General features: G+C 48.4%; 1 protein-coding gene across 8 annotated transcripts in view; it reads left to right on the top strand.

Annotated features, from left to right (window-relative positions):
- Positions 1-20,054, top strand: part of PHACTR4 (phosphatase and actin regulator 4) — a 177,351-nt gene that overhangs the window by 112,337 nt on the left and 44,960 nt on the right. For 4 of the 8 annotated variants that reach the window (XM_063954686.1, XM_063954680.1, XM_063954681.1 and 1 more), the window contains 4 exons: positions 3,724-3,864; positions 4,593-4,673; positions 4,820-4,927; positions 5,011-5,298. In XM_063954686.1, the coding sequence (XP_063810756.1) occupies positions 3,724-3,864; positions 4,593-4,673; positions 4,820-4,927; positions 5,011-5,298 (618 nt within the window). Of the gene's footprint in view, positions 1-388; positions 482-3,723; positions 3,865-4,592; positions 4,674-4,819; positions 4,928-5,010; positions 5,299-20,054 lie in introns of those variants that run through there. The other 4 variants (XM_063954683.1, XM_063954682.1, XM_063954685.1 and 1 more) reach the window with 2 other exon arrangements.

Below are 20,054 nucleotides of genomic sequence, written 5' to 3'. Positions count from 1 at the left end.
GAGTGAATTGTGGGCAGTGGCTGTAAGAACACAGGAAATATATGCAGGTTTCACATGGAGGCGTTAAATTCATTAATTTAGCAACTCCCCAAATGTTTTATAAGAACTGAAGTCCTCCCTCAGATTGTGGAATCTCCACTCACAATCTAGCTGTTATTGTTTCTGTTGAAGGAATAAGTGATCATTACGTCCGAGATCCTGTTAATCCTGTTTGTTGCAGGGAAGGGGTGTGGAAAGAGTTAAGAGGGCGGCAGTGGTATTATATTCCCAGTGTATACGAGTTTCTCGGTTAAGTGCCATACTCTGTATCAATAAAGCCCCACTTGTGTCTATCTATTTTCCCCCTTCCCTCGGTGAGACATTTAAAACTCAGCTTCCGTCCTACCCCAGAGAGGGATCCTTTGGCACACCTAAGAGAGCGTACTGTGGGTGTCAATGGGGCAAGCATTTTTCTCCCAGCCTGTGATCCCGGCCCTGAGGGGTGAGTATTAACAAAGGGGACGTTTAACCCTTGTGAAACAGTGCTGCTTCTTGTTTATTCGAGGTGTTGTAAGCATGTGGGAGCTCTTACTATGTTTCATTCAACATACACTTGTATGTGTAACTTTTTTAATATCAGCATATGTGTATGTACAGTATATATAATTTTAGCATTGTGCATTAATGGCCACTGTCACATAAGGTCACTTTGACTCTCTTGCACCTTCCTCATTTGAATGTGAATATTTTACATGTACAGAACCATCTATGATATGTTGTTAAATGTACACATTCACATGTACCTGCATAACCCTCTCCCCTACTGTGTTTATTAAATCTGAATGCCAAAACCACTAACCTGTATAATTTACACTCTTATTCCTGAACTCACTGATAGATGACAGTCTAGGTCAGCTGATTGAAACTGTCATAACCAAAAATGTAAAGGGCCCCATACACTAGAACGATAATTCCCGATTTCATCCGATTTCTGGTATTCGGGCCAATATATCGGGTGAAATCGGGCAGTTTGGAGGTGTTTCCAATCCGATGCGCGTTCCCGTGAGCATTGGATTGGATCCCCTAGATTGAATGTGCTGCACTAACGATCATGTCCGACCGCGCAGGCATGGCTGGGATCGCATAAGATACATCCTATGCAAAAGGACAGCATACAATGTATCTTATGCGAACCTGCCGCCCGGGAGGCTGCCGGGGTCATCGCCTGAGACATGTCGCGTTAGTGTATGGGGCCTTTTAGTCAAAGCTTCTTCCATGGCTACAAGTACTCCTGTCTCCCTACATGTGTATTATTTTGACACCAGCATATACACCCATAGATTACTAGTTTTTCAGGATATCATTTTAGAATTAGATTCCTCTGCTGATTGAATTTTACAGCGTTAAATGCCTTGAGTGCTGTACACTCCCTGTATTGTGCAATGCAGTGACAGCTCCCACTACACATGAAGGCAGCAGAGTCCTTTCCAGCTTTAGCCTACTGCACACATTAACAGAATATGGTGAAAGCCACCTCAGGTGATTACACACCACAGTGTACGTACATTAAATACACCAAATGCAACTAATTTTGTCAGACATGCGCATGCAATTTTGAGCTTATTCAGTCTGTAGAAAGTCTCTGTGATGGAGTATTTTAACCTGAAATGCAGGGTGCTTTATGTGGAAAAGCTACTAGCACCATCCGCATGTACAACTGCAGAAGCTACAAGTATTTGACATTAAGATGTAATTTTTAGGGAGGCATAATTATGTACAGTACACATGATGAGACTAGGCTGTAACCCCTTTGAAGGCTAAAATTTAAATTTTACGAGCATAGTCATTACTATGGTACTGCACTGCATACATACTCCAATAAGGTCATTATCTTGTAGAGACCTTTAGCACATATATTGGGAATGTTACAAGATGCCTTTTCCTGTTGGATTGATTAAGGTTTGTGTGAGCGGTGTTGTAGAGTCACTTTCCAAAAAAATTAAACATGCGGCAAATATCTCACATTAATTATTAAACCCTGGCAAAACTTTGCAATTAAATGTAACATGGATTTAAATATTGCCACACAGGCAGGCTTTGTTTTTTGCCTTGGTGTAATATTTTGTTTTATAGTCTTAAGGTGCCCATACACTAATGCGACTTTTCCGAGGGAGAAGTCGCATAAGATTTCCCTTAAACCGCCCGGCAGCTTCCTGAGTGGCAGGTTCGCATACGATGGTCCTTTTGCAAATGATGTATCGTATGCGATCCCAACCATGCTTGCAGGATCCGAGATATCTTTAGTGCATCACTTCCGATCTAGGGGCTCCGATCCGATGCTCACGGGACTGCGCATGAGATCAGAACGGAAGTAAAGCACATGCAATTTGCCCGTTTTCATCTAATTGATCGACCCGTAACATCGGAATCAAATTAAATCGGCCAAAATCGCAGTAGTGTATGGGCACCTTTACACAAATATCTATTCACTGCAAAGCATACTATTCTAACAAAACATACCAGTAATTATCTGCATTTGATAATTAGCAATGGCCAACACATAACAGCCACTAAAGAGCTCTTATTATATCCACTACATCATAATATATCTGCACCCATCCGCAGTGGCCAATATAATGCTTCATCAAATTGCAAAAAGTCCAGTGAAAAACATGACCTGTCAAGTGGGGGATGAGGCAAGCAGCAGCAGGCTGCAACAGTGTCCATTAGTGGGACTAGTGTTTGATATGCGAACAGATGGCCTTACTGCAGTACTATGCAGCTTTATTTATTTTACTGAAGTATTTTCTGTCAGCAATTATGTGCAAATTCCACTTCCCCACCACCACCATTACAGGGCAGTCTTTCATCAGCACTAGTTAGTAGTATCATAGTGGGTCAGGCATAGTGCACAAAGGGATCCGTAATTAGGTCAACCACTGTTGGTCGACAGGTGCATTTTGGTGGCTCCCACTTGTATATTTGCAAATGCATGGAAAATTGTATTTCCCATTTAAAGCATGAATGTGGATTGTGTCTATTTGTATATTTTACAAAGAAGACACAACAAATATCTGTTGTACATCCATAACTAGTGCAGTTTCTGTTCACACAGCAGAAACTCACGGGACTAACAAAGTTCATTGATTTGCACAATGTATAGTAATCCGTAGCAATAGCAGCAGTTCCCTAGTAGACGTTACAAATAAATGTCCAATTACTTTGAGATACTGTATACTTGCACTTTTATGCTGGAGATGTACTTTTTCAGGGTTATTGACAATACTTATAGTGTCTGTGAAACAATTGGGTGTATTCAATTCTTGTCGGAAACTGCCGTCTTTCCAACAAAATGGCAGTTTCCGACTTTTTTGGGTCTGAAGGCGTTCCGACCTTTTTCAATCCTGCCTCAGATTTTACGACAAGTCGGGACTTTTCAGAAACACGTGGATCGGCGGAGTAGCTGCCGATCCACGTGTTTGGTTGGAAGCGGCGGCCAAATCCGACAGGTTTTGGCCCGTTTCCGACAATGTCAATCCAACTTTAATAAAAGTCGGATTGGCATTGTCGTGAACGGCCAAATCCGACAGGATCATTGAATACTCAGATGTCGGATCCTTTTCGTCAGAAAAGATCCGACATCAATTGAAAATACCACAATAATTTTATTATACAGAGTGCCTCCTCATATGTCACCTCTGTCTGAGATTATAAGAATAACCTCTGTATTTTGTCTCGCCTCAGCAGAGGAGGGGGAACCTTCCACCATGCCTCCAACTCCCCCAACCAAGAGGAAGAGCAAGTTCTCTGGGATAGGCAAGTTCTTCAAACCTTGGAAATGGAGGAAGAGAAAGAGCAGTGATACCTTTCGTGAGACTTCAGAAGGTATAACCCAGTGCTGAAGCCGCGCCTCCACCCAGTGCTGAAGCCGCGCCTCCACCCCCCTGCCTCATGCCGTGAACATCCTCAGCTTTGCTTGAATACTGCCATCAGGCTACCTCCCGCTTGCCTGCACCTCTTGTCGTCTGTCTGTCGCCCCTCCCCACTAGATTGTTAACTCTTCAGAGCAGGGCCCTCTTTCCTCTTGTTATCTAAGCCCTCGTCTCGACACATTTCATTCGCAGCTCTCCCCTACACAATGACCATCTTTATCCTGCTAGTAAAGGCTCATCTCCATCTATTGCCACCAGCCTCTAGTAGTACAATGATCACTCCATCAGTACTTACATCTTAGCTGTATTATGTCTTGAGAACGTGTGGTGCTCTGTTACCTGTACTCTATTTCTGTTATTTATTTACTGTAATGCTATGTTTTGTTTCCCTGTACTGTCCTTTGTACGGCGCTGCGAAACACGTGGCGCCTTATAAATAAAATGTAGTAATAATAATCTATAAAAATAATTGTTGTGGATGTAATAGTAATGTTTGATTGGGTGACAGATGAACCTACATTTTCAGAGCTAGTGGACTGTGTTTAGATAGCACGGCAAACCTAATAGTTTTACCCTGTTTGCAGTTCTATAACATGCCATGTATTTGATTTTTTTTTTCTTGCATTTTTTTTATAACTATTCTCTTTAATGTGTTCTGCCTCATGTCTTCTTTACTTGTAGTATTGGAAAGAAAGATCTCTGTGAGAAAGCCCAGGGAAGAGCTTATTAAGAGAGGAGTCCTAGTGGAGCTACCAGAGGAAGGCATGTACAGAGTTAATTTATCTGTGTATCATGTGTGTGTTATGTGCATTAATTTCACACACACACACACACACACACACACACACACACACACACATATATGTGTATATATATGTTCTATACCTATATCTGTTTCTATCCCTCAGATACTCCTGTATTACCGGAGTCCCCTCTTCTAAGAAATGGGCACATGAGCCAAAGGACTACAGAGCCACAAGAAGATGACAAGAGTATAAAAAGGAACAGTCGAAAAGGTAATCTCTGCTAAAGGCTGTATTTGCAGAGACTTCAAAATATTTATCTGCCCATTCCCCTTACAATCTCCATGTCTTTTTAGATTTTGCACAAACCCATCCTAGTTCTCATGTTGAACCTGCACAGGAAGTCTTACATGAACCCTCAAAACCACCCCTCTTGCCTCCAAAAAGACCAGTCTCTGTCTCCGTATCCGCTTCCCAGGATCACAGTGAGAGCCACAGACCAGAACATCCCCCCTCTGTGACACGGTTGCCGAACACAGCTCCTTTACCTGCACCTAGGACCTTTCAACAAACCCCTTCAGCACCAAAACAACCACCTGTACCACCTCCTAAGCCTCTACAACGAAACAGCAATCCATTAATGGGTAAGGAATATGTATTATTATTTTTTAACAGTTTCTTATATAACACAACATAATCTATATCCTATCACTAAAGATATTTATACCCCTTTCACATCTCCAATGCCAGATCCCACCCGGGAATTTAAAATGGGTCCTTCTCGGGTGGGATCCGGCATTGGAGACTCTCCTACCCCTTTTGGCTGGCTATCCGACCCAGCAATATGCCAGGTCGGTTGCCATAGCAGCGGGGTGCGGAGCCGGCAGTGGCGGCGCTGGGAGATGAGCTCATCTCTGCGCCGCCTCTCCCTATCTAGTAAACGGGTCCCGGGTCACATCAACCCGGGCTGAATTACTGGGTCAGGCGACCCGGGAATTTGGACTTTGTGCTTTCACACCGCACACTGACCCGTTTAGACCCGGCAATATGCCGGGTCGATACCGGGTTATTTGTGCGATGTGTAAGGGGTATAAGAGATGTTATCATGCTGAGGCTCCTGATACTATGCAAGAGTATAGTACTCCCCAGGTAGGGGATGAGACAGAAATGGGGCAGATCAACAGGCTGAATTAGGGGTCACATTACTGGTTGTGGTTGTAACAGTGAGGCAGAAGAGCAGTCCAAAACTAGCAGAGGGGAGCGGGCAGATATACCAAGGATGCCGTGGCTATGATATATGCCTCTAATTCCTGCTGGTGGTAATAACATTTCTGCAGACTCCCAGGAATATGAAGCGGCGTTTACAGGGGCTTAAGTTATCCTGCTCCCCTCTGCTAGTTTTGGACTGTCCTGCAGCCTCACCGTTAAATAATGTGGAATGACTTTCATGTCCATGCCATTAGCACAACATATTAGTACTTTTGTTGCAAAGGAATTGGTATAAAGACCCAGATTAAACACAAAAGTAGAGGACGTGGGGGTCACACATAGCTAGTGCTTGGCACAGTGAAGTCGCAGATTCGGTTTCGTGCCAAAGTGGGTTACATTTTGTGACTTAAGGGTTGGTGCCAGAGTCTATATACAGTGCTTCACTTTTTCCACATTTTGTGATGTTACAGTTCATTTTTCTCTGACGTCCTAGTGGATGCTGGGAACTCCGAAAGGACCATGGGGAATAGCGGCTCCGCAGGAGACTGGGCACAACTAAAGAAAGCTTTTAGGTCACCTGGTGTGCACTGGCTCCTCCCACTATGACCCTCCTCCAAGCCTCAGTTAGATTTTGTGCCCGGCCGAGGTTGGATGCACACTAGGGGCTCTCCTGAGCTTCTAAAAAGAAAGTATATAATTAGGTTTTTTATTTTACAGTGAGACCTGCTGGCAACAGGCTCACTGCAGCGAGGGACTAAGGGGAGAAGAAGCGAACCTACCTGCTTGCAGCTAGCTTGGGCTTCTTAGGCTACTGGACACCATTAGCTCCAGAGGGATCGACCGCATGGAACTGGCCTTGGTGTTCGGTCCCGGAGCCGCGCCGCCGTCCCCCTTACAGAGCCAGAAGCAAGAAGAGGTCCGGAAAATCGGCGGCAGAAGACATCAGTCTTCACCAAGGTAGCGCACAGCACTGCAGCTGTGCGCCATTGCTCCTCATACACACTTCACACTCCGGTCACTGAGGGTGCAGGGCGCTAGGGGGGGGCGCCCTGAGCAGCAATAAAAACACCTTGGCTGGCAAAAATACCACAATATATAGCCCCAGAGGCTATATATGTTATAATTACCCCTGCCAGAATCCCTAAAAAAGCGGGAGAATAGTCCGCGAAAAAGGGGCGGAGCTTTCTCCTTCAGCACACTGGCGCCATTTCTCCCTCACAGCTCCGCTGGAAGGAAGCTCCCTGGCTCTCCCCTGCAGTCTACACTACAGAAAAGGGTAAAAAAGAGAGGGGGGGCACTAAATTTAGGCGCAGTATATATAACAGCTGCTATAGGGGACATAATTCAGTTAGTCCCTGCATTATATAGCGCTCTGGTGTGTGCTGGCATACTCTCACTCTGTCTCCCCAAAGGGCTTTTGTGGGTCCTGTCCTCTGTTAGAGCATTCCCTGTGTGTGTGCGGTGTGTCGGTACGGCTGTGTCGACATGTTTGATGAGGATAATGATGTGGAGGCGGAGCAGATGCCTATAGAAGGGATGTCACCCCCTGCGGGGCAGACACCTGAGTGGATGGACTTATGGAAGGAATTGCGTGCACGTGTCGACTCCTTACACAAAAAATTTGACGACATGCCAAATGCGGGACAGCCGGCATCTCAGCTCGTGCCTGTCCAGGCGTCTCAAAGGCCATCGGGGGCTCTAAAACGCCCGCTACCTCAGATGGCAGACGCGGATGTCGACACTGATACTGACACCAGTGTCGACGACGATGAGTCTAGTCTAATGTCCACTAAGGCCATTCGTTGCATGATTGAAGCAATGAAAGAGGTGTTACAAATTTCTGATATAAACCCAGGTACCACTAAAAAGGGTATTATGTTTGGGGAGAAAAAACTACCCGTAGTTTTTCCCCCATCAGAAGAATTAAATGAAGTGTGTGAAGAAGCGTGGGCTTTCCCTGATAAAAGATTGGTAATCTCTAAGAAGTTACTAATGGCGTTCCCTTTCCCGCCAGAGGATAGGTCACGTTGGGAGACACCCCCTAGGGTGGATAAAGCGCTCACACGTTTGTCTAAAGAGGTGGCACTACCGTCTCCGGATACGGCCGCCCTCAAGGAACCTGCTGATAGAAAGCAGGAGGTGATCCTGAAGTCTGTATATACACACTCAGGCATTATACTTAGACCAGCTATTGCGTCAGCATGGATGTGCAGTGCTGCCGCTGCGTGGTCAGATTCCCTGTCAGAAAATATTGACACCCTAGACAGGGACACTATTCTGCTAACCATAGAGCATATAAAAGACTCAGTCTTATACATGAGAGATGCACAGAGGGAGATCTGCCGGCTAGCATCTAAAATAAGTGCATTGTCCATTTCTGCTAGGAGAGGCTTATGGACTCGCCAGTGGACAGGGGATGTAGATTCAAAAAGGCACATGGAAGTTTTGCCTTATAAGGGTGAGGAGTTATTTGGGGATGGTCTCTCGGACCTAGTTTCCACAGCAACTGCTGGGAAGTCAGCATTTTTACCCCATGTTCCCTCACAGCCTAAAAAGGCGCCGTTTTATCAGGTACAGTCCTTTCGTGGCGTGGAAAAGGCGGGTCCTTTCTGTCCAGAGGCAGAGGTAGGGGAAAAAGGCTGCAACAAACAGCAGGTTCCCAGGAGCAAAAGTCCTCCCCCGCTTCTTCCAAGTCCGCCGCATGACGGTGGGGCTCCACAGGCGGAGCCAGGTACGGTGGGGGGCCGCCTCAAAAATTTCAGCAATCAGTGGGCTCGCTCACAGGTGGATCCCTGGATCCTGCAAATAGTATCTCAAGGGTACAAACTGGAATTCGAGGCGTTTCCACCCCACCGGTTCCTAAAATCTGCCTTGCCGGTTACTCCTTCAGACAGGGAGGCTGTGCTAGCGGCAATTCACAAGCTGTATTCCCAGCAGGTGATAATCAAGGTGCCCCTACTTCAACAAGGACGGGGTTACTATTCCACACTGTTTGTGGTACCGATACCGGACGGTTCGGTGAGACCCATTTTAAATTTGAAATCCTTGAACACATACATAAAAAAATTCAAGTTCAAGATGGAATCGCTCAGGGCGGTTATTGCAAGCCTGGACGAGGGGGATTACATGGTATCCCTGGACATCAAGGATGCTTACCTGCATGTCCCCATTTACTATCCTCATTAGGAGTACCTCAGATTTGTGGTACAGGATTGCCATTACCAATTCCAGACGCTGCCGTTTGGACTCTCCACGGCACCGAGGGTGTTTACCAAGGTAATGGCGGAAATGATGATACTCCTTCGAAGAAAGGGAGTTTTAATTATCCCGTACTTGGACGATCTCCTAATAAAGGCGAGGTCCAAGGAGCAGTTATTGGTGGGAGTAGCACTATCTTAGGAGGTGCTACACCAGCAAGGTTGGATTCTGAATATTCCAAAATCACAGCTGGTTCCGACGACACGTCTACTGTTCCTGGGTATGATTCTGGATACAGTCCAGAAAAAAGTGTTTCTCCCGGAGGAGAAAGCCAAGGAGCTGTCATCTCTAGTCAGAGACCTCCTGAAACCAAAACAGGTATCGGTGCATCACTGCACGCGGGTCCTGGGAAAGATGGTGGTGGCTTCTTACGAAGCAATTCCTTTCGGCAGGTTCCATGCCAGAATCTTTCAGTGGGACCTGTTGGACCAATGGTCCGGATCGCATCTTCAGATGCATCGCCTAATAACCCTGTCTCCAAGAACCAGAGTGTCTCTGCTGTGGTGGCTGCAGAGTGCTCATCTTCTAGAGGGCCGCAGATCGGCATACAGGACTGGGTCCTGGTGACCACGGATGCCAGCCTTCGAGGCTGGGGGGCAGTCACACAGGGAAGAAACTTCCAAGGACTATGGTCGAGTCAGGAGACTTCCCTACACATAAATATTCTGGAACTAAGGGCCATTTACAATGCCCTGAGTCAGGCAAAATCCCTGCTTCTACACCAGCCGGTACTGATCCAGTCAGACAACATCACGGCAGTCGCCCATGTAAATCGACAGGGCGGCACAAGAAGCAGGATGGCAATGGCAGAAGCCACAAGGATTCTCCGATGTGCGGAAAATCACGTACTAGCACTGCGTTCATTCCGGGAGTGGACAACTGGGAAGCAGACTTTCTCAGCAGGCACGACCTCCACCCGGGAGAGTGGGGACTTCATCCAGAAGTCTTCACGCTGATTGTAAATCGATGGGAACGGCCACAGGTGGACATGATGGCGTCCCGCCTAAACAAAAAACTAGAGCGATATTGCGCCAGGTCAAGGGACCCTCAGGCGATAGCTGTGGACGCTCTAGTGACACCGTGGGTGTACCAGTCAGTTTGTGTTCCCTCCTCTGCCTCTCATACCAAGGGTACTGAGAATAATAAGAAAACGAGGAGTAAGAACAATACTCGTGGTTCCGGATTGGCCAAGACGAGCGTGGTACCCGGAACTTCAAGAGATGATCTCAGAGGACCCATGGCCTCTGCCGCTCAGACAGGACCTGCTGCAGCAGGGGCCCTGTCTGTTCCAAGACTTACCGCGGCTGCGTTTGACGGCATGGCGGTTGAACGCCGGATCCTGAAGGAAAAGGGCATTCCGGAGGAAGTCATTCCTACGCTGATTAAAGCCAGTAAAGATGTAACTGCAAAGCATTATCACCGCATATGGCGGAAATATGTTGCTTGGTGTGAGGCCAAAAAGGCCCCAACAGAGGAATTTCAACTAGGTTGATTTCTGCATTTCCTACAAGCAGGAGTGACTATGGGCCTGAAATTAGGCTCCATTAAGGTACAGATCTCGGCTCTGTCGATTTTCTTCCAGAAAGAACTAGCTTCACTACCTGAAGTTCAGACGTTTGTGAAAGGAGTGCTGCATATTCAGCCCCCGTTTGTGCCTCCAGTGGCACCTTGGGATCTCAACGTGGTGTTGAGTTTCTTAAAATCACATTGGTTTGAGCCACTTAAAACCGTGGATCTAAAATATCTCACGTGGAAAGTGGTCATGTTATTGGCCTTGGCTTCAGCCAGGCGTGTGTCAGAATTGGCAGCTTTGTCATGTAAAAGCCCTTATCTGATTTTCCATATGGACAGGGCGGAATTGAGGACTCGTCCTCAGTTTCTCCCTAAGGTGGTATCAGCTTTTCACTTGAACCAACCTATTGTGGTGCCTGCGGCTACTAGGGACTTGGTGGATTCCAAGTTACTGGACGTAGTCAGGGCCTTGAAAATTTATGTTTCCAGGACGGCTAGAGTCAGGAAAACGGACTCGCTATTTATCCTGTATGCACCCAACAAACTGGGTGCTCCTGCTTCTAAGCAGACTATTGCTCGCTGGATTTGTAGCACAATTCAGCTGGCGCATTCTGCGGCTGGACTGCCGCATCCTAAATCAGTAAAAGCCCATTCCACAAGGAAGGTGGGCTCATCTTGGGCGGCTGCCCGAGGGGTCTCGGCTTTACAACTTTGCCGAGCTGCTACTTGGTCAGGGGCAAACACGTTTGCAAAATTCTACAAATTTGATACCCTGGCTGAGGAGGACCTTGAGTTCTCTCATTCGGTGCTGCAGAGTCATCCGCACTCTACCGCCCGTTTGGGAGCTTTGGTATAATCCCCATGGTCCTTTCGGAGTTCCCAGCATCCACTAGGACGTCAGAGAAAATAAGATTTTACTCACCGGTAAATCTATTTCTCGTAGTCCGTAGTGGATGCTGGGCGCCCATCCCAAGTGCGGATTGTCTGCAATACTTGTACATAGTTATTGTTAACTAAAGGGTTATTGTTGAGCCATCTGTTGAGAGGCTCAGTTGTTTTCATACTGTTAAACTGGGTATAGTATCACGAGTTATACGGTGTGGCTGGTAGGAGTCTTACCCGGGATTCAAAATCCTTCCTTATTATGTCAGCTCGTCCGGGCACAGTGTCCTAACTGAGGCTTGGAGGAGGGTCATAGTGGGAGGAGCCAGTGCACACCAGGTGACCTAAAAGCTTTCTTTAGTTGTGCCCAGTCTCCTGCGGAGCCGCTATTCCCCATGGTCCTTTCGGAGTTCCCAGCATCCACTACGGACTACGAGAAATAGATTTACCGGTGAGTAAAATCTTATTTTTTCCCCTGAATTCTACACACAATACCCCATAATGACAACGTGAAAAAAAAAAATATATGTTTTTGCAAATTTATTAAAAATAAATAACTTAAGAAATCACATGTACATAAGTATTCACAGCCTTTGCCATGAAGCTCAAAATTGAGCTCAGGTGCATCCTGTTTCCACTGATCATCATTGAGATGTTCCTACAGCTTAATTGGAGGAGTCCACACGATGGTCACTCTGTCAGAGCTACAGCATTCCTCTGTGGAAAGAGGAGAACCTTCCAGAAGTCAACCATCTCTGCAGCAATCCACCAATCAGGCCTGTATGGTAGAGTGGCCAGACGGAAGCCACGCCTTAGTAAAAAGCACATGGCAGCCCGCCTGGAGTTTGCCAAAATGCACCGGAAGGACTCTCAGACCATGAGAAACAAATTTCTCTGGACTGATAAGACAAAGATTGAACTCTTTGGCGTGAATGCCAGGCGTCATGTTTGGAGGAAACCAGGGACCGCTCCTCACCAGGCCAATACCATCCCTACAGTGAAGCATGGTGGTGGCAGCATCATGCTGTGGGAATGTTTTTCAGCGGCAGGAACTGGGAGACTAATCAGGATAGAGGGAAAGATGAATGCAGCAATGTACAGTGACATCCTGTATGAAAACCTGCTCCAGAGCGCTCTTGACCTCAAACTGGGGCGACTGTTCATCTTTCAGCAGGACACCGACCCTAAGCACCAGGGCCGTTTGGCTCCCAGTGCGAGATTCCAAAATGCCCCCCCCCCCCCCCCCCCCCCTCTCATAGATCTAAAAAGAAAAAGCATGCGTGCACCTAAGGCGCACTCGCTCCCGGCAATGGGGCGTGGCCTCTATAAAATGGACGTGGCCTCATCTGATCTCATCATCACAGCCACCACAGGAAAAAAAAATAAAAGTCCCCATTTTACACAGTACAGCAGGCACGTGTCCCCATTTTACACATTGCGGCAGGCACGTGTCCCCATTTTACGCATTGCGGCAGGCACAAGTCCCCATTTTACGCATTGCGGCAGGCACGTGTCCCCATTTTGCACATTGCGGCAGGCACGTGTCCCCATTTTACGCATTGCGGCAGGCACGTGTCCCCATTTTACGCATTGCAGCAGGCACGTGTCCCCATTTTACACAGCACGGCAGGCACGTGTCCCCATTTTACACAGCACGGCAGGCACGTGTCCCCATTTTACACAGCACGGCAGGCAGGAGTCCCCATTTTGCACGGCAGGCAGGAGTCCCCATTTTGCACGGCAGGCAGGAGTCCCCATTTTACACAGCACGGCAGGCAAGTGTCCCCATTTTCTCTAACGTCCTAGTGGATGCTGGGGATTCTGTAAGGACCATGGGGAATAGACGGGCTCCGCAGGAGACTGGGCCTCTAAGAAATATTTAGTACTACTGGTGTGCACTGGCTCCTCCCTCTATGCCCCTCCTCCAGACCTCAGTTAGAATCTGTGCCCGGACAGAGCTGGGTGCATTTTAGTGAGCTCTCCTGAGCTTGCTAATTAGAAAGTATTTTAGTTAGGTTTTTTATTTTCAGAGAGCTTCTGCTGGCAACAGACTCTCTGCTACGTGGGACTGAGGGGAGAGAAGCAAACCTACTAACTGCGGCTAGGTTGCGCTTCTTAGGCTACTGGACACCATTAGCTCCAGAGGGATCGAACAGGACCTGACCTTGTCGTCCGGAGCCGCGCCGCCGTCCCCCTCGCAGAGCCAGAAGTCAGAAGCCGGCGGCTTGAAGAAAGAAGACGTCAAAATCGGCGGCAGAAGACTCCTGTCTTCATATGAGGTAGCGCACAGCACTGCAGCTGTGCGCCATTGCGCCCACACTAACCCACACACTCCGGTCACTGTAGGGCGCGGGGGGGGGGGGGGGGGGGGGGGGCGCGCGCCCTGGGCAGCAATTAGATACCTCCTGGCAAAAGCAGCATATATACAGTTGGACACTGTTATATGCATGAGCCCCCACCATTAATTTTACACAAAATCGCGGGACAGAAGCCCGCCGCTGAGGGGGCGGGGCCTTCTTCCTCAGCACTCACCAGCGCCATTTTCTCTGCACAGCTCCGCTGAGAGGAAGCTCCCCAGGCTCTCCCCTGCAGACTCACGGTAGAAAGGGTAAAAAGAGAGGGGGGGCACATAAATTTAGCGCATTTAATATATATGCAGCAGCTACTGGGTAAACACTAAGTTACTGTGTGATTCCTGGGTCATATAGCACTGGGGTGTGTGCTGGCATACTCTCTCTCTGTCTCTCCAAAAGGCCTTGTGGGGGTCCTGTCCTCATATAGAGCATCCCCTGTGTGTGGTGTCGGTACGCGTGTGTCGACATGTTTGGCGAAGAGGGCTATGTGGAGGCAGAGCAAGTGCAGATGAATGACGTGTCTCCGCCGACGGCGCGACACCTGATTGGATGGATATGTGGAAGGTGTTAAATGATAATGTAAACTCCTTACATAAAAGGTTGGATAAAGCTGATGCCTTGGGACAGTCGGGGTCTCAGCCCATGCCTGATCCTACAGTGCAGAGGCCGTCAGGGTCTCAGAAGCGCCCACTATCCAAAATGGTTGACACAGATATCGACACGGATTCTGACTCCAGTGTCGATGACGATGATGCAAAATTGCAGCCTAAAATGGCTAAAGCCATCCGCTACATGATTATAGCAATGAAGGATGTATTGCACATATCAGAGGTAAACCCTGTCCCTGACAAAAGGGTGTATATGTATGGGGAGAAAAAGCAAGAGGTGACTTTTCCCCCTTCACATGAGTTAAATGAATTATGTGAAAAAGCGTGGGATTCCCCCGATAAGAAAGTGCTGATTTCCAAAAGGTTACTTATGGCGTACCCTTTCCCGCCAACGGACAGGATGCGCTGGGAATCCTCCCCTAGGTTAGATAAAGCTCTGACACGCTTATCTAAAAAGGTGGCCCTGCCGTCACAGGATACGGCCGCCCTAAAGGATCCTGCAGATAGGAAGCAGGAAAGTGTCCTGAAGTCTGTTTATACACACTCAGGTACTCTACTGAGGCCGGCAATTGCGTCGGCCTGGATGTGTAGTGCTGTAGCTGCATGGACAGATAATCTGTCTGAGGAAATGGATACTTTAGACAAGGATACCATTTTACTGACCCTGGGGCATATAAAAGACGCTGTCCTATATATGAGGGATGCCCAAAGGGACATTTGCCTACTGGGCTCTAGAATAAATGCAATCTCAATTTCTGCCAGAAGGGTCCTGTGGACTCGGCAATGGACAGGTGATGCCGACTCCAAAAAGCACATGGAGGTGTTACCTTACAAGGGTGAGGAATTGTTTGGGGACGGTCTCTCGGACCTAGTTTCCACAGCTACGGCTGGGAAGTCAAACTTTTTGCCATATATTCCCTCACAGCCTAAGAAAGCACCGTATTACCAAATGCAGTCCTTTCGATCACAGAGAAGCAAGAAGGTCAGAGGTGCGTCCTTTCTTGCCAGAGGCAGGGGTAGAGGAAAAAAGCTGCACCATACAGCTAGTTCCCAGGAACAGAAGTCCTCCCCGGCTTCCACGAAATCCACCGCATGACGCTGGGGCTCCACAGGAGCCAGGAGCGGTGGGGGCGCGTCTCCGAAATTTCAGCCACCAGTGGGTTTGCTCACAGGTGGATCCCTGGGCTATACAGATTGTGTCTCAGGGATACAAGCTGGAATTCGAAGTGATGCCCCCTCACCGTTACCTCAAATCGGCCCTGCCAGCTTCCCCCATAGAAAGGGAAGTAGTGTTAGCAGCAATTCACAAGTTATATCTCCAGCAGGTGGTGGTAAAGGTTCCCCTCCTTCAACAAGTTAGAGGATACTATTCCACAGTGTTTGTGATACCGAAACCGGACGGTTCGGTCAGACCCATATTGAATTTAAAATCCCTGAACATTTATCTGAAAAGATTCAAGTTCAAAATGGAATCGCTCAGAGCGGTCATTGCAAGCCTGGAAGAGGGGGATTTTATGGTGTCTCTGGACATCAAGGATGCTTACTTGCATGTCCCCATTTATCCACCTCATCAGGAGTACCTCAGATTTGTGGTACAGGACTGTCATTACCAATTCCAGACGTTGCCGTTTGGGCTCTCCACGGCACCGAGAATATTTACCAAGGTAATGGCAGAAATGATAGTGCTCCTTCGAAAGCAAGGAGTCACAATTATCCCATACTTGGACGATCTCCTCATAAAGGTGAGGTCCAGAGAGCAGTTGCTAATCAGCGTAGCACACTCTCAGGAAGTGTTGCAACAGCACGGCCAGATTCTGAATATTCCAAAGTCGCAGCTGATTCCTACTACGCGTCTGCCTTTTCTGGGCATGATTCTGGACACGGACCAGAAGAAGGTGTTTCTCCCGGCGGAGAAGGCTCAAGAGCTCGTGACTCTAGTCAGAGACCTCTTAAAACCGAAACAGGTGTCGGTGCATCGCTGCACGCGAGTCCTGGGAAAGATGGTGGCATCATACGAAGCCATTACCTTCGGCAGGTTCCATGCGAGGATCTTTCAGTGGGATCTGTTGGACAAGTGGTCCGGATCGCATCTTCAGATGCATCGGCTGATCACCCTGTCACCGAGGGCCAGGGTGTCTCTTCTGTGGTGGCTGCAGAGTGCTCACCTTCTCGAGGGCAGCAGGTTCGGCATACAGGACTGGGTCCTGTTGACCACGGATGCGAGCCTCCGAGGATGGGGGGCAGTCACTCAGGGAAGAAACTTCCAAGGATTGTGGACAAGTCAGGAGGCTGGTCTGCACATAAATATCCTGGAACGAAGGGCCATATACAACGCCCTGAGTCAAGCGGAGCCTCTGCTTCGCAACCAACCGGTGCTGATTCAGTCAGACAACATCACCGCAGTGGCTCATGTAAACCGCCAGGGCGGCACAAGAAGCAGAATGGCGATGGCAGAAGCCACCAGGATTCTTTGTTGGGCGGAGAATCACGTGCAAGCACTGTCAGCAGTGTTCATTCCGGGAGTGGACAACTGGGAAGCAGACTTCCTCAGCAGGCACGACCTCCACTCAGGAGAGTGGGGACTTCATTACGAAGTCTTAACTCAGATTACAAATCGATGGGAACTGCCACAGGTGGACATGATGGCGTCCCGTCTCAACAAAAAGGTACAAAGGTATTGCGCCAGGTCAAGAGACCCTCAGGCGATAGCTGTGGACGCCCTGGTAACACCGTGGGTGTTCCAGTCGGTCTATGTGTTTCCTCCTCTTCCTCTCATACCCAAGGTGCTGAGAATCGTAAGAAAAAGAGGAGTGAGAACAATACTCATTGTTCCGGATTGGCCAAGAAGGACTTGGTACCCGGAACTGCAAGAAATGCTCACAGAGGACCCATGGCCTCTGCCTCTCAGACAAGACCTGTTGCAACAGGGGCCCTGTCTGTTCCAAGACTTACCGCGGCTGCGTTTGACGGCATGGCGGTTGAACGCAGGATCCTAGCGGAAAAATGCATTCCGGATGAAGTTATTCCTACGCTGATAAAGGCTAGGAAGGACGTGACAGCAAAACACTATCACCGTATATGGCGAAAATATGTTGCCTGGTGTGAGGCCAGGAAGGCCCCTACAGAGGAATTCAAGCTGGGCCGGTTCCTGCACTTCCTACAGTCAGGAGTGACTATGGGCCTGAAGTTGGGGTCCATAAAGGTCCAGATTTCGGCCCTATCCATTTTCTTTCAAAAGGAACTGGCTTCTCTTCCTGAAGTTCAGACGTTTATTAAGGGAGTGCTGCATATTCAGCCCCATTTTGTACCACCAGTGGCACCTTGGGATCTCAACGTGGTGTTGGGTTTCCTGAAATCCCACTGGTTTGAGCCACTTAAGACCGTGGAGCTAAAGTATCTCACGTGGAAGGTGGTCATGCTATTGGCCTTAGCTTCGGCTAGGCGTGTGTCAGAATTGGCGGCTTTGTCATGTAAAAGCCCCTATCTGGTTTTCAATATGGACAGGGCAGAATTACGGAGTCGTCCGCAATTTCTGCCGAAGGTGGTGTCATCTTTTAATTTGAACCAACCTATTGTGGTGCCTGCGGCTACTCGTGACTTGGAGGATTCCGAGTTGCTTGATGTAGTCAGGGCTTTGAAGATCTATGTAGCCAGGACGGCTGGAGTCGGGAAGACTGACTCGCTGTTTATCCTGTATGCATCCAACAAGCTGGGTATTCCTGCTTCAAAGCAAACTATTGCTCGCTGGATCTGTAGCACGATTCAGCAGGCTCATTCTGCGGCTGGATTGCCGCATCCAAAATCAGTGAAAGCCCATTCCACAAGGAAAGTGTGCTCTTCTTGGGCGGCTGCCCGAGGGGTCTCGGCATTACAGCTTTGCCGAGCAGCTACTTGGTCGGGTTCAAATACATTTGCTAAGTTCTACAAGTTTGATACCCTGGCTGAGGAGGACCTTGTGTTTGCCCATTCGGTGCTGCAGAGTCATCCGCACTCTCCCGCCCGTTTGGGAGCTTTGGTATAATCCCCATGGTCCTTACGGAGTCCCCAGCATCCACTAGGACGTTAGAGAAAATAAGATTTTACTCACCGGTAAATCTATTTCTCATAGTCCGTAGTGGATGCTGGGCGCCCGTCCCAAGTGCGGACTTTCTGCAATACGTGTATATAGTTATTGCTTAATAAAGGGTTACATTATGTTGGCATCCATTGTTGATGCTCTGTTGTTGTTCATACTGTTGACTGGGTAAGTTTATCACAAGTTATACGGTGTGATTGGTGTGGCTGGTATGAGTCTTACCCTGGATTCCAAAATCCTTTCCTTGTAATGTCAGCTCTTCCGGGCACAGTTTCCTTAACTGAGGTCTGGAGGAGGGGCATAGAGGGAGGAGACAGTGCACACCAGTAGTACTAAATCTTTCTAAGAGTGCCCAGTCTCCTGCGGAGGCCGTCTATTCCCCATGGTCCTTACGGAGTCCCCAGCATCCACTACGGACTACGAGAAATAGATTTACCGGTGAGTAAAATCTTATTTTACACAGCACGGCAGGCGTGAGTCCCCATTTTACACAGTACGGCAGGCAGGAGTCCCCATTTTACACAGTACGGCAGGCAAGTATCCCCATTTTACACCGTACAGCAGGCAAGTGTCCCCATTCTATGCAGTACAGCAGGCAAGTGTCAAGTGGGGGGAAGGTAGGTAGAGGGAGGGAGGGGGGGGATATACAAGTTACATATCAAAAGGATCTTCCCGCTCCTTGGGTCGGGCCGCCTCTCCTTCTTCCCGCCTGCGCCTCCTCTTTCCAGCTTGGCTCCCCCTCCTCTTCCTGGTTACTCCTGCTCGGGGAACGGAGTTTCACGGAATGACGCAGTTGCGTCGTGACATCACGACGCAACCGCATCATTCCGCGAAACTCCGCCCCCCGAGCAGGAGTACTCTGGAGGAATCAGGGACCCGCAAATTGCTGCGGCGGGCGCCCCGTGCAGTTGCACGGCTCGCCCACCGCAAGAAACTGCACTGCTGAGCACACAGCCAAGATATCAAAGTAGTGGCTTCAGGACAACTCTGTGAATGTCCTTGGATGGCCCATCCAGAGCCCACACTTGAATCCGATCGAAAATCTCTGGAGGGATCTGAAAATGGCTGTGCACAGACGCTTCCCATCCAACCTGATGGAGCTTGAGAGGTATTGCAAAACTGCCCAAAGATAGGTGTGCCAAGCTTGTGGCATCATTATCAAAAAGACTTAAGGCTGTAATTGCTGCCAAAGGTGCATCAACAAAGTATTGAGCAAAGGCTGTGAATTCTTATGTACAGTATTTTTCTGTCAGCCACTAAGGGACACTGGCACAATTTTAAGACCGTGGGTGATGATGGTGGCTTACAGGGTGCTGGCATTTTAAATAATCTAGGAAGTGAAACGGGCTCCTCCCCATCTGCCCCACATTACTTTAATTTATTTATCTTTTTTATTCATGGGACTTAGTTCCATCAGCCTCAGGAACCCTTCGCCACTTATTTGAGAGAAGTGGGGTCCGAGTTACACACTAGTAGCATCAAGCTGCACAAGGAGAACAGCG

Source organism: Pseudophryne corroboree, chromosome 2, assembly GCF_028390025.1.
Source record: "Pseudophryne corroboree isolate aPseCor3 chromosome 2, aPseCor3.hap2, whole genome shotgun sequence".
NCBI classification, from domain to species: domain Eukaryota; kingdom Metazoa; phylum Chordata; class Amphibia; order Anura; family Myobatrachidae; genus Pseudophryne; species Pseudophryne corroboree.
Note: the sequence above shows the minus strand (reverse complement) of the source record. Positions and strands in the feature narration are given on the sequence as shown.